At 36.3% G+C, this 15,082-nt stretch overlaps 1 protein-coding gene across 14 annotated transcripts in view; it reads right to left on the bottom strand.

The window, feature by feature from the left end:
- Window positions 1–2,764: 2,764 nt before the first annotated feature.
- Window positions 2,765–15,082, bottom strand: part of TANK (TRAF family member associated NFKB activator) — a 90,757-nt gene continuing 78,439 nt past the window's right edge. For all 14 annotated transcript variants that reach the window (XM_072612145.1, XM_072612143.1, XM_072612148.1 and 11 more), the window contains 4 exons: window positions 13,783–13,856; window positions 12,992–13,107; window positions 6,793–7,379; window positions 2,765–3,163 (listed from right to left, as the gene is read on the bottom strand). In XM_072612145.1, coding sequence (XP_072468246.1) covers window positions 2,987–3,163; window positions 6,793–7,379; window positions 12,992–13,107; window positions 13,783–13,856 — 954 coding nt within the window. In that variant the 3' untranslated portion in view covers window positions 2,765–2,986. The remainder of the gene's footprint in view (window positions 3,164–6,792; window positions 7,380–12,991; window positions 13,108–13,782; window positions 13,857–15,082) is intronic.

The following is a 15,082-nucleotide window of genomic DNA, read 5'->3' as shown; positions in this document are numbered from 1 at the left end:
TATTTTAAATGCGATCCGAGCTCCCACTTGGTCGGAGCCTCCGCGGAGTTAACCTCCGGTCCATATTTATTTATCTGTGTACGTACGGATAATACACAGAGGATACAGAAAATGGGGCAGTGGGTGCGTGTGGTGCGTGGCGGTACTGAGGGGGATGATGGGGATGGGGGAAGTTTGTTTTGCCAGGGAGAACTTCCCTCCTCTCCCGCGGAGGTTCTTTTGGGGGGAGGCAGAGGTAGGAGCAGGGAGAGCCGGGAGAGACCTCAATGAATGCTTTAAAGAGCTCTTCGAATTCACCAACGGGGGAGCCTCGGAATCTGTCAGAGGCGCGTTTCCCCCGCTCCTCTAACGAGCACTGACAGTCTCATTACCGTGGCTACCAGCAGCTGTCGAGGCAGCAGCCGGGGAGAAGGCGCCACGGGCTGTGCCCGGCCCTGCCGCCAGCCCCCTGCGCCCGGCGGAGCGAGCTGCCAAGGGCTGCCCGGCTGGCTGGGCCCCGGGCTGCAGAGAAACAAGGGTCCGGACCCGGGGGTCAGGAAAGCCTCGGAGGCCGCCGAGGCAGACCTGGCATGGGCACGAGCCGGGCTTTTCTTTTCAATCCTCACCTTGAAGGTTAAAGGACAGGAGAAAAAAGGAGGGTGGGTGTGGGGGAGTGGGGAATTCTCTCGAGCCATCCCACTTCCCTACCTCGGCCCCCCCGTGTTGGTAAAATAACCGCCCCCCCGGGGCTGCGGAGGCGGGGTGCGCCAGGCTCCAGTGTAGGAAAGCAGATGTCCCCGCTGGCAGCAGCCTCAGCCTCCAGGGAAAGCTGCGGGGGGCGGGGTGCCTCCGAGGACACTCGCCTCCTACTCCTCAGGCGCCCCGCTCCCCATGACCGCGCCGGGGCGGGGGAGGCCTTCTCGGACTCGGCGTTGGGCGGGCGCAGCTTCACCTGGGAGCGGCTGCTGCCGGGCCACGCTCGGCGGATGCCAAGATGCATCCCCGGCACGACTCCGTTAGGAAGGAAGAGGTGCTGCCCTTCCCGACGCTGCCCTTGCTGCTGCCGCCGCCGCCCGCACCTCTGCTCCAGCGTGCTGCCCCCCACAGCCCGCACCCCGCCTCTCTCCCCGCACGTGCGGGGCTCCCCGGGAAGGGTGGCTCTTCGTGGTGCGCAGATCTGCACTGGCGGGGCCCCCCAACACGAGCTCATGAAAAGTTGCTCCCCAGCCCTCTCTCCCTCCCCTCTTACTGGGGTTTCGGGAGGGATGGGAAGAGAAGGGGTATAGCTGGAGATCAGGGTAATGTGACCCACGTGAGTGGGCAGGATTAAAAACGGTAACTAGGAGTCTTCCTGGGTTACTGAGGAGAAGGCAGGTCCGTGTGCCGGGGATCCACCGTGTGAGGAATGCCATTTTCTCCTTGGTCCCCCTTTCTGGAACAGTCAGTTCAGGAGGCAGACGCTGCAGATTCCACGTGCTGGAGAGAAAAGCTGGGAGAGGGGTCCATGTCGGGGAAAGGGGGGAAGTGGTCCATCCCAGCCACAGCCAGGCACTTCCACTCATTTCCTTTGGCAATGAAACGGAGATCTTAAGGCTGCAAAACCCTCCATGGTGAAAATACTGGGATGGAGGTGAGGGAATGTCAACCCAGTGCCAGGAGTAGAACGGCTCTCATTCTCTCACACACAGGAGCCTCCTCAGTTCTCTTCAGCGTCGGGCTGATTCCTCACAGCCAAAGTCAAAGAATTAAAATATTTTCATATGATGTCTGGCTTCAAGATAGCCAAAGAAACCCCTGTTCTGAGGTGACGCAACTCTTTTTTCACTTGATAAAATGGGAAAGTAACCTCCATGTAGCTCTTAAAACGAGAGCAGAGTTGAAGTTTTACAATGGTCAATGTGATAAGAGAATGCAAACTTAAGGGAAGCTTCATTTCAAAGTCTCAAAACCTTGTACACCGGCAGAGAATCAGACTGCCAGACCCATACAGAGAGAATGCCTCAGCTAGAATATGTAATATTCCCAACTAAAATACGGAAAGCCATGGCAGTCCTTTTTAGAATCAACCCAACTGAATGAAAATAGTTCAAGTTTCTTTAGCATGAAAGTGACCTTTAAAATGTAAAATAATAAATATGATAACAAAATACAATGGATAGCACTCATCATACTTTTCCCAGATTCATCTTTACGCTCTCAATTGTTAAAGGAAAGAAAACAGGTATTTAGAACTTCATGCTAAAACTAAAATCATTTCAAATAGTGTCTTCTACAGGAATAGAATATATATATGTGTACATATATATATTTTTCTTTTGTTAATATGGATCCCAGTATGAGTAACAAATTTAATATTTGATAATACATTTCTACCAAGAATATATATATATATATGCATGACTAGCTATACAGATTATCAAAATAGTCAATCAAATCATTACTTCTATTACGAAAAAAATGTACCAAATAATTATACAGGTAGACCAAAGTAAAATATTTTACCACCAGCCAACAAATGTCTTAAACTTGGCTTTTTTACTCTAGATTATTATAATGCCTATTTGTTTACTGTAGATCTATCTGAAAAGGATATTCCATTACAGAATGAATATTTTTAGCAATTTTAACCAAAAAAAATCCTTTATAAATATCTGACATTTTCAAAATGAAAATATCTAACTAGGAATCCAAGCAATATGCTTAGATATTTGAGGCTACATTTAATTATGATTACACTACTCTGAATTACACAGGTAATACTGATTTCCAGTAATGACACTTTAAATATGAATACACTAAATTATAGGATTTTTTTAATGAGATGTTCTTTTAAATGATTATAACAAAGTTAAAAAATTGATTCAGGAAAACAATCTAATCACCTAGAGCAATGAATTGTATTATAAACATCCATTCTAAAAACTTGACATGAACGTTTACATTTACAATCAAGTATTTATAGGATTACAAACCAAAAATCCCACATCCATGTCTGTCTTAAAATGTCTTAAGACTCTCCATTAAAGTGTGAATTAAGATGTCGAAGGAAATCCCCCCTGGATGTAATTGATGGTGGGAAAACTGCCTGACAGAATTCACATACTTGAGGTTTGAGCAGTTCTGAGTCTGTACTACTTAGTGCCAATAAGTCATTCTCTTGATTAGGGTAAGGCTTCCAGAGGGGCTGAAAAGAGAAAAAAAAAAACTTACTTTACTTATTTTTAAAAAATTATTTGAAATATTTTGAATATTAAGTTATCTGCATATATTTCAAACCAACACTAAGAGCAAATTATTCTTGGATTAAAATAGGCACAAGATTAAATCCGTACTTACATTCTCTTCTTAAAAAATCAACTAAACATTGACAAGAACGTGTAAGAAATACATACATTTATTTTTATCTTTATGTATTTAGAAATATTCCAGAGTCAGTAATAATCCTTTTAAAACACACTGATAATTGTAAATAATTGCATTACTTTTTGACTAATGATGCTTAATTGATTACAGAAACCTTAAGCTACAGTTCTTTTAATACTATCTGGGTTAGGAGGACATTAGCACATATTTTTCTAGGTCATCAAAAGTAACATGTAAATCAGATTTTGTCTTTAATAACCAAATAGCAAATTTACAAAATATCTAATTTTTTAAAAATTCTATCTAACCTTTTCTCCCCCAGTTAAGCTAGATATAAAGAAAAATCTCATTGGTCAATGGCTTTTAATTTTGTAATATGAAATATTTAAATCAATCATTCAACAAAGGCTACTATCTAACATATAAAAGTATGTTCCTGTCACTTTTCACTCAGATCTGGTTTGATTTTGTTAAATATGCTACTATATTTCCTTACTTATATACAAGTACACTTGCTCTTTCATCCTTAGTTGAACCAGGTTAGAATTCAAAGTTTTTCTTTGACTAACTGTCTAACTGAAAAAATGTAAGTAATAACATTTTCAAAATGACTATTTTGACTATAATCACACCCACAAATAACTGCACATATCCTTCTTGTAGCTAGGAGGGCAAGAAATACCCCAATGTAACTAAAGAGTAATAAAATTCCTTTATTTTCCTGAATCTGTATCTTGGGTTTTCATCTGTTTTTTTTTTTTCTTTTATCTCTGTCAATACAGAGGCCTATTATTCTTAAACCCCATGTACTTTGAGGAGAGAATCATATACTATTTACCAACCTGCTAGTGTAGTCAATTTAAATAGGTCATTTATATGCTATTACCAACCTTTGTTTAGAATGTCATAAGACCTTAACTGATTTACAATCACAGCCCTCCAGTTCTGGTCAGCAATCTATCCACATAATTAAGTTCTATGTTACATGTATGACCGTCTCCTCCTCCTCTAACACACAATTACTGTAAATAAATGAAGCCTTGTCTAGGAAGTGAGACACAAATTTCTAAGTTATTATGTAACTATCTTGATCAAATATTTTTAAAATAAATTTCTCTTCTTTGTGAGAAAAGTTGCTATAATTATGGGATACACAAGTGAAAAACTTGATTAATTCCCTTTAGCAAAATGTGTATGTTCTTTTATTGAAGTTCAAGTTTAATTGAAAAGAATAACTGTTTAAAACATTTAAAAGCAAAATACATGGGTTTAGAAGAAAAAGATTTAGACCTTAAATTTTTTGTGTGTGTATTCAAATCGCTGAAAAAAAAATGACAGACTTAGAAATGTCAGCACTATAGAATGTGAATGCCTTGAGAATAAAGACTGTCTTGCTTCTGGAGTTACATTATCAGTACCTGGCACAGTGTCTGGCACACAGTAGGCACTTAATAAATTATGGTTGCCTGACTTGTTGAAGAAAGCTTAGACTTCCACTTTGCTCTCAAAGTACCCATTTGTTGTATTCTAAGCTAAGGAAGTTACAAGTTGGACTCATCTTTCCCTTACACTCAGTTGGGAAGTTATATTTTTGACTCACTAGAAATTAGAGAAAGAAAACAAATTCATATACTGGAACTATATATATATAATTTGGTATTTTGAGTAGATAGTATTCAATCTATACAAATGCCTATTTTAAGTTACATTATTGAGTGTAAAATTAATTTGTGAAAAGATTTTAAACAAATTTCTCTTTGAGTACCACCTAAATAAAAAGGTACAACTCAAACAGGTCAGTATTATTTCCCTGTGCATAAATGCAATAGTTAATTTTTCAATGTAAAAAAAAATCAAGATAAAATATAAATTTACTCAAATATTCTAATGTGGCCCTCAAAAGAAAATAATTTCCTTACTTTCCTGCCAAAATATCAATTATCTAACCTTATGCCCCATGTCTTGTGACAGCTCAACACCAATTCTCCTACATTTTTTTTAAGCTGCATACTTCCCTATCAACTTGTAATCACATACCAGCTGTTTCACTTGCTGTAGTATAGAAAGCAAATGCACAATGCAGGGTGCCATCTACTGAAAAAATGAATGCACAGACTAACTAGTAAAAGAACAAGCAGACGAGATAATGGAGAAAAAGGGAAAAGTAACAAGGATTAGAATGGATGTGCTTCACAGCTCCACAGGAAACCTACTAGTAATAAATGGAATTGTTTAATTTATTTCACTCAGTCACAACTATTACTGAGAATCTGATCTAAAATACAGTACAAGTGGAGAACTAAAGTGAGTGTGTAATTAGTATCAGTCAGCTAAGTGCAATATTCTTGTAAAATACATCACAACTTTCTGAATATTTTACATTACCATAATCTAATTTATACACTAACATTAAAGTCCTGTAAAGCCAGGGGTTTAAGCTTTTCTGAAAATAAATTTCTTAAGGCAGAAAACAGAAACTAGGCTCCATTTTACTAAACAAATGCCTGCATTCTAAAAGAGATTCACATCAATCTGTATTTTCATGAGCTTCTGTTTATTATTATTTTTGAAATTATAGATTGTCATAGCCTCCAGGCAGTTTTAGAATATTTTTTAAAAAAGAAACATTCTGTGACTGAACCTAAATTTGAAAGGGAGGGTGAAAAGGGGTTTAAGTAGTATGTATGTAGGCTTTTTAAAAGATTTAAATGAAACATGAGATTAAAATCTCATACGTGCAGGGACTACTTAAAATGAATAGAAATCCATAGTTAATGGTTAAGTCTGAATGTGAAGTGATGAATGCTGCCATACCGCTCCTCAGCTTCTTGAATCCCACAACACTACAATGGCTAGCACTGAGAACTGGCATAACTAAATATATAGATCTTTAGTATTGATAAATATAAACAAATACTATAACTACTTATTATAAAACACATTATAATTAATGAATGGGATAAATACACTGAATTTGTGTTTTTTAAAAATCTTTTTAAAAATGCCATAAACTTTAATAAAATTAAACAATCTAGAATTTTAGATTTAAGACTCTCAAGATCATCTCATTCAAGCCTCTCATTTTACAGATGAGGAAGGTGAGGCTCAAAAGTGCAGTGACATGTCCAAAGCCACACTTGCTATTGAAACACAACCTAATTTACAAACAGTAGTACCTAACCAGGCAATAGCCACATTATGGACTTTTGAGCTTATAGCAAGAGATGATTCCACAGAGGTTAATATATACAAATGTCTACATATAAATGTTAAGATATGTGGGATATTTTAAAAATATTAATTAGGCCCCATTGTAGAGATAGCTGTATTTTTGTGCACCAAGTCTTATCTTTGGTTAATTATTCACTTAATATTAGAAAAATATGCCAGGATAGGATTATCAATGTGTGTTAAAATATAATGTAACATTGACCAATGAAAAACAATTACCTGCTGTGGTCCTCGGACAGCTCTTCCTGGGGAATCTGGTGATGCAAACAGTACCTCTGGGGTGTCCTGAACTTGGAGGGATGTATTTACATATATGATATCATGGTCTCCAGCTGGTAAACACGTTGCTTTATCCAGAGTTGTCTTCATACATGTATTGATAGGGTTTGAGGGCTTTGTCTTGTCAGAAGTTGTAATGTTTTGCATTGCTGAAGTTATGAGGTCAAGTCTATTAATTTCAAATAGAGTACCTTCTGGTTTCACAAAGTTCATTGAATTGTCCCTAAGTTCCCTATCAAATTTATCCTGACCCACCGGCTCAGTTCTGGACAGACCCATAATTTGGGGTTTATCTGGAGTGCTATGTAAGAAAGTTGAGTCATTATCTGTAGGTGGAAACTTGACATTAAATTTGGAAAGTGATTCTAAAGAGTTATCTTCCTCCTCCTGACCCAGTCCTCTCGGTGTGACAGATGTGATGCATGATGACCCTCTATTTATAACATCCTTAACTTGAGGCTTAAAAGGTTCTTCTGGTTGTTCATCAGTTTTATCAGTACATTGTATAGGCAAAGAGAATTGTATTTCTGCGGGCGAAAACCACACCATCACAAAAGGATCACATTCACGTTCAGTTCACTTTTTGAAATATTGTTTAGTCAAGTAGGTCCTGAGTTCTCTCAGTGTTTGACTCATTTTTAGGATGGCTGGACATGACTATGATTTTAATATTTGTAGTTACTAATAATATCATTATTTAGGAATATTAATCCATTTCTGGGAAATGAATTAAAAGGCAGCCTACCAGTTTCTGTTGAACAACTTTTATCATTCCTTTCATTTTACCCTAACATTCTTGCATTTATTCAACAAACATTAATCAAACACCTACTATTTGTAGGAGCACTAGTCACAGTTTTACTCAGTTATGGTGCTCCAATACAATCAAAAAACATTCACACAAACTTAAAATTTTTGTCAGTAAGCAAAGCAGCAACTATTAATAAATTTATTAAAAAAAAAAATCTGTTAGGAGAAAACACAAAAGGGCACACATATAGGCCAAAAGCTATACATACTGGATGTCCTATCTCTAGGTGTTACTAAGTCACTAAGCACAGTACCAAATATTTCACTGACAGTCAATTCTCAACTACTCATGTTAACTGATGGGCACAATACAGTGATAATCCAAAATAGGTGTTAAAGCTTTAGAGTTTCTAATACTTCTTTTTAAGAAGTTACATGGGGATGTTGGTATGTTCCATTTTGGAATTCACATGACAAAATAAAATATTTTACCCTGTGAAGACCTGTTTGGGGAGACTTAGAAACTGTCCAATCTCCTTAGTTCTGCTCCAAAAATGTCAGACCACTTAAAATAAAATGCCCTTACAAAAACTGTATTTATGACAATTTTCCTGAATCAAAGGAGGTGACTGAGTGCTTTTGCTGCAAAAGTCTCCTACTGGGAGGTTCCACAATGGAATAAAAGTACAGGAGATACTGAATTATGCAATACACTACTATCAACAACTATTTATGTTGATTGAATTGCATCTCAAAGTAAGATTTAACATGGATGATGACCTACAGTTATTGTGGGTTATCTACATGCAATTAAAAAAAAATTAAAACTAATTCAATAGTTATTTAATTGAAAATATTGCCAAATATGTTTCAATAGCAGTATTTCATCTGGAAAACTATAGGGAGAAAGACATTTGAAGTTACTTAAATTAAACAAACATTTGTTAAGGGCCTGTTGCATGCAGGGCACTCTATCAGCACAAAGGCAAATACAAATTTACATAGGACACAGTTCTTGCCCTTACAGATCTTTAAGCTTACTAATAGAGGCTTCACTTACATTGAGATCACTTATTCTATCACTTCAACTATCTTGAAGCCAGCTGAGGGCCAAAAAGGGTGTAATGTGAACCTCTGGGCAGACAAAACAAGTTCTACACAGCCCATGAAGTAAAGTTCATAAATTTAATTCAGGAGAGCCTTAAGACTCTGCTTAATTTTTTTTCTTATTTTAGGTAAAACTGTTAATAAGTTTGCTTTATCTGGTTTTCCAGGCCATAGATAATTAAAAACAGAAAATTATAGGAGGGGATGGGGAAGCTGGTAGAAGCAGAAATCCTGACAGCAGTAACAAGTGACAACTGATAAGTGAAAGAGAAAATTTATAAGAATCAGAGATAAGAACTCCAAGTCCTACATTTTGAGGTAATTCCACATAGGTTCAAACAGTCCTACACATTTCAACAGACTTCTACAGGAATTACTTCATTACACAGTATTGCAGAGTAAATGATGTCCATAATTATGGCACCCCTTCTTCCCATGCCTTATTAAGAAAAACAAATTGTGTTGGGAAGGCTTTAAGGGAGTAGAATACCATTTATTTTAGATAGACTTCCTTCAAAAATAGTGAATTTCTTTTTAACTTGGCATTTCAAGGGGTTTAGTTAATCATGAAATCCCACTAACACAGAATCCTCATTCCCTGAAAATCTTCGACAAATGAAGCTTTACGGTCCTCCTGTTTTTATTCTCTTATGCCACCACAAAGTAGAGCTCACACTTGTACTGACAACCCACGGTAATTTCTATTTATAGATAGCTAGAAGTGCAATTTCAGATTACATTTTAAAAGGAGGTATTTGATCTGAGATCGACTTCTCTCAAAGCTCAGCAATCACGTGTAAAGTTTCCCTAATTCTGGCTATCAGCTATTAGTACTCTCTCTCACCTCAGATTATTACGCATATTTTTATCTTTTTCTGTTTTTCATTCTCCTAGTAGAACATCAGTTCCATGAGGGCATTTATATTGTTTTTTCTTCGTAAAACTAGAGCCTAGCATAGTACATCACACACTGTAGTTAATATATGTTTGCTGGATCTGAATGAAATTAATTTAGTAATCCGAGGTATAAAAGAGGCTTGAAAATTTCCTCAACCAGTCTTCTTAATGGCAAGAATGACTTTCTCCTCTTTTGTTAGAAGACTGCATGGCAGAGACATTCAATGTGCTTGCTAACAGAGCCATACTGTTCTGGCCATACCCTAAATTTTTCTGCTTGACTTTTCAGAACTTTGAAGCTCCCAAAGGTCACTAAATCTCAAGCATGTCAGATTCTCCTCTGACACTGGATGTGATGATGGCAGGGCATAGTAGTGTAACTGTCAACTGGGGGAATCTGAGTTCAAATCCTTGCTCTCCCACCTAATACTCTTGTGATCATAGCAAGTCATTTAACCATGCTGGAGCTTCAATTTCTTTATTGATCAAATGAAGGGGTTGGATTAGACAATCTCCAGTATCCCTTCTGACCTTAAGTATACGAGCCTATAGTCATCTGAAAAAATAACCCAAGTCTGATGAATCAAAAGGAAGAAAGTGTTGTCAGACTTTTTAAAAATAAAAACAGAGACAAGGCTGGAAGAAACCACCAAAGAAAAATGTGCTGGTTTCACATGTAAAGTACTATTACAGGTCCATGTGGTCATCAGGACAGGTGGGTTTTGAGTTTCTCCGGTCACTGTGGGATCACTCAATTTATTCGCCCAGTGCCTCTGTGAACAATGGGAGGAGAAATTTACCAAATAATTGTAGGTTAGGAGAGTGACAGTTTGTGGAATAGAATTTTTCTCAGAAACAAAGCTAAAAAGATCTGTCATCAATAACGTAGTTTGAATTATCTGGCTAAGCAAAGAAAATCATGTTTTCCAGAATGGAATTTGAATCGACGATTATCAATGTGGACAAAAGTTTGAGTGGAAAGATTAGGAGACAAATTTGATCCATCACATGATCTGGCCATCCGCACACCTTACTGAGTGGCATCCTTCAAGTCAGCAAAATAGCTTTTTGACTTATTTTACTTAAAATGACTTTACTTAAAATTGGACAGCAAGGAGAGGTACAATGAACAAATATTTTTGAACTTTAGAACAAATTTGGGGAATCAGGTGAAAGTTCAGGTTGCTTCTCATTTTAGTTCCCTTTTATATCTAAAAAATGAAAAAAATAAACCTCCAACATTTACATGCCCCTGACTCTAGGCCTCTTTCCCTTCTCTTACAAAACTGACCTCTGATTTATTAAGGCAGATATTACTGTCATATTTACTTAAATGCACATGTTCCCTTAAATGACCACACTTGAGGAAATGAGAAAGGTATAAACATGCAATAATGAAAAGGGGAGAGAATACACAAAGTTCTGGTGGCAGCAAGGTAAAGTGGGTAGAGCTTAAATTTTCTGAACTAGGCAACTTTAAAAGGCCACTAACACTTAGGAAGCTCTGAGAACTGGTAGCCTCATCATAATCCTATAGTTGGAAATATGTGGCCTCAAGCTCTGATGATGGGAAACTCATTCAACCTTTTATTTCTCCAAAAAACTTTTAAATATAGATGTAGGTACAGATGAGTTGGTGGTCTGCATTGGTGGAGGGAGTTTCCACACCTGGAATTCTCCCACAGGTGTGGAGACCAAAAATTTAGCAATCTTATATATCGTTCCTGTCTAGCAACTAGTTTGATCAAAAATAATAAAATCTTAAAGTTAATATAACATGACAATCAAAAAGTACAGGTGAAAGTATCATGTAAAGTACACTATTTTTTGTGATTCTTCAGATGGCATGTTAAATATTTCCATCACAAGTTTATTGAATATAACATGGATAATTACAAGACTTGACTAGATAAATTCTATGCATCTATCCCAAACTTTTTGGTGGATTTCTTTTCATGTGATCTATCACATTAGTTCCAGGAGCACAGTATTCAAGATTTCAATGTGTTGCTTATACTCTACAAACTCGCACTGTACTGTGCAGCACAGCAATTAACAAACATCTTTAAAAGAATGTTATTTGTTGCTTGTGGCACAGTTAGTCATTGAAAGAAAGTAGCATTAAAATGCAGTTTTGTGGGCAAAAATAAAGTTAAACACTCAGTATTCTAGTTGACAGATGTATACTCAGATTTAGAACCCAGGAATTTTTAAATGGTCAGAGTATTAAGCCACTGATAATGGGGTAAGTTCTCTGTGTAACAAAGAATATTACACCATTATAATGTTTTGATAGGATGCTGGTGCTTGAGAAAAAATGCCTATGGATTCTGGGTACTGCATTTTTGCAGCTACTAAATTATAAATGAATATATTTCTATTTTAGAAGTGTCTAGCATCGTCAGTAAGCACAAAAGGTTAACTCTCCAATAATATTGGATAAAGACGGATCTAGAGAAAATTATTTTTGGAAACACCACTAATTACCAAGGCTGCTTTTCTCACCAATACCAAAGATGATTCACCTACAATTTTTTGGAAAACAAAATAATTAAAATTCTGAAATGAAATTTTAGTATAAAATCATTTAAATGGTCAAGATATAAAATTTAGAACTGGCAAGTGCCCTTTAATTACATAATTTATTATACACAGAGTTGCAAAAAAGCACTGCTTTAGTATATTCCAAAAAGAGATACGAAAATCACATTTTTTGGAATTATACTTTGAAATGTCCAAATCAGAGAGGTAGTAGAAGCATTTAACACATAAATTGCTATCGATTTACCTTCCTTTTGTCCCCTGTAGTGCTTGAATACCAGCTTCTATCCCCTATACTTTGCTATCAGCACCAAACTACAAAAGAGGCATGTTAGATTAAGTGAGCAAGTGCAGGAGGTTTGAGAACTGAACCTTTGGAAGGGATGGGACTTTTGATCGTATTACAATAGCTATACAGAGTAGATATTTTCAAATTATCTAAAATCTTAAAGAAGATAAATTCTTCTTTATCTCAGACCTTAACCAGTTACTTCATGAATTTTTAGGCAGAAGTACAAAATTCATGTACCCGATATTTTTTCCACTTGTTATATGGGAGGTGGAAGAAACTTCACTGCAGTCTAGTGATCTATTAAGCTAGTGATTTATGCAACACCCCAAATAGCAAACTATAATTTAAGGCCATGTTGTACTCCTTAGTGACTGGTAAGCTTTAAGTACTTGTGCAGCTAGAGCTTTATGCGTTTGGATATTTAAACAAGAAACTACTACATATGGAAGAAGGTATTTGACTGCTAGGTAGTTAAGAATATTTGCATACAGTAAGAAAAAAAATTCCAAATCCTCAAACATTAATATTGTAGTAAAATTAATTGAACCTTACCAGACGTAGGTTCTTGAATGTTAAGTCTCTTTAAGTGGTCTCTTTGTGCTCTTGCTAACATGCATATCCTATGGAACTCTTCTTTCATTTCATAGAAAGTCTTCTCTATTTCTTCCCTGGAAGGGCAATGAATTGAATATAAATCTATTATTCTTATCTTTTACCACATCACATTTAATAAAACATTTCCAATATGTACTCCATGTTTTCATATACCACAGAAATGACAAAAATGCATTTTTTTAAAAAAAAAAGCTGCTCAGAAGAAGTCTCAAAGCAGGAAATTAATTAAAAGTTCTCATTTGTATTGGGACTGCAGACTATCAATCTCTCACTTAGTCATACAGAATATTAAAGTTGTTAGACTTGTTCTTGCCTTTCTTTTAGGGGAAGCCTAAGTGCATATACATACATACACATACATATATATACATATATATGTATAGAGGTATATTTTTTTCTTTTCTCCAAACTTATGTAAAAGAAAAAAATTCAAATCCTTATTCAACATGTTAGCAAAATTGACATCTTCATCTTTCATAATATAGCACTGCTATATTATTTGCAATGGGAAGAGCTTAGGATGAGAAATTATTTTTACCAGTTTGGGAATTTACTATCCTTGTCACATAAAATAAACAACCAAATCTTTCTCAGGGCCTCAGTTTCCTCATTGATAAAAATAAAGCAATAATGCTGGATGACTGCTAAAGTTCTGTAACATTCTGTTGCTCTATGGCTCTATTTCCTAGCAACTGTAAATAAAATTATAAAAAATAATGTAGATGTACCTTTTATTGAATAAAGGAAAGTCAGGATTCCCTGGAGAATTATCCTGTCTAAGTGAAGTCTCTGGTCTTTTTACCTTAAAGAAGACACAAGAAGATGGTGATTTCACCTTAACATACTTCTAATTTTCAGTAAGAGGAAGCTTACAAACTATGAGCTATGCATTAACAATTCTGTCTAACTATTCTTTTCCCTGACTTTGACAATTCAAGGAGTCACACCCTTTATGGATAAGGATTCCAATTTTGATCGCCCAAGTTACTGAAATGAACCAGACATCTTGCCTGTGAATATTTTTTTCTATTTTAGTGCTCACTAATGCTGGATGAAGCATGTAAATCAATCCCTTAGAGTATTAAGTTACGACTTCTTTGCTGAAGAATGCAGCTGTGTAGGAGAAGAGGGGAAAATCCACAAAACCAAGCAGCTGATTCTTAGCATTTAACAAGCATTTTAAAGATTTGTAAAAATAGCCCGATTATGTATTTCAACTACTTCCATACCAGTTCTTACCTTTCACTACCACCTTGTGGCTTACATTGGTACTACACAGAATTGGAGCATGACTACCAAAAGCTGATTATGTTCTAATGATCAGCTGCAAACTTTTTCGGTGAACTAGGGCCATCAGAACTTATATCTTAGAAACCTGGAGTGGACAACGCCTACGTAGCACTATTTAAATAAAATTTAATATACAAAACCAACAGTTATAAAAAATCAAACATGCTTTCAAATAAATGGGCAACTTTATACTTCAAGACTTCTTAGGCAATACTAATAATCATTTAGGTACACTGCCTGTTTTATCATATGTACACATATCTGTAATCTTGATTTGCGTTAAATCTGATTTTTAAGAGCCTTATTTTGTTCTAACGGCAGGAATTGACTCAAGTTCCTCTTTCTTTAGATAACTCTTTGGTTTGTTTTAATTTACTGCTCCCATTTTCCAACTGTTCCTAAAATAACACAGGAATTGTTGAACATTTCTAAATGAGGAGGAATATCATTATGCAAACGTTGTGGATAGGTTGAATTAAATCTTGGCAACTCAAGTGATTTCAACTTTACATAGTACATTATCATCATCTGGAGGTGAAATAAAAACCATTTGCTCTTCAGTGCTGTCTGCCTGACATACATTTATCTTACCAAAACATATTTATTGAGATTATCTGCTTATAGACAATTACTCAAAAGCTTCGGTTGAGTTTATTCACAAAAAAAATCAGACTGGAAAATATTTTCTCCTGATCAATTTGTTTCTAACAGTGGTAGACAATGTTTTGGTTATATGTA

This window comes from Notamacropus eugenii, chromosome 5 (assembly GCF_028372415.1).
Source record: "Notamacropus eugenii isolate mMacEug1 chromosome 5, mMacEug1.pri_v2, whole genome shotgun sequence".
In the NCBI taxonomy this organism is placed as follows: Eukaryota; Metazoa; Chordata; class Mammalia; order Diprotodontia; family Macropodidae; genus Notamacropus; species Notamacropus eugenii.
The sequence above is the reverse complement of the archived record's forward strand: the minus strand, read 5'-3'. Positions and strand labels throughout refer to the sequence as shown.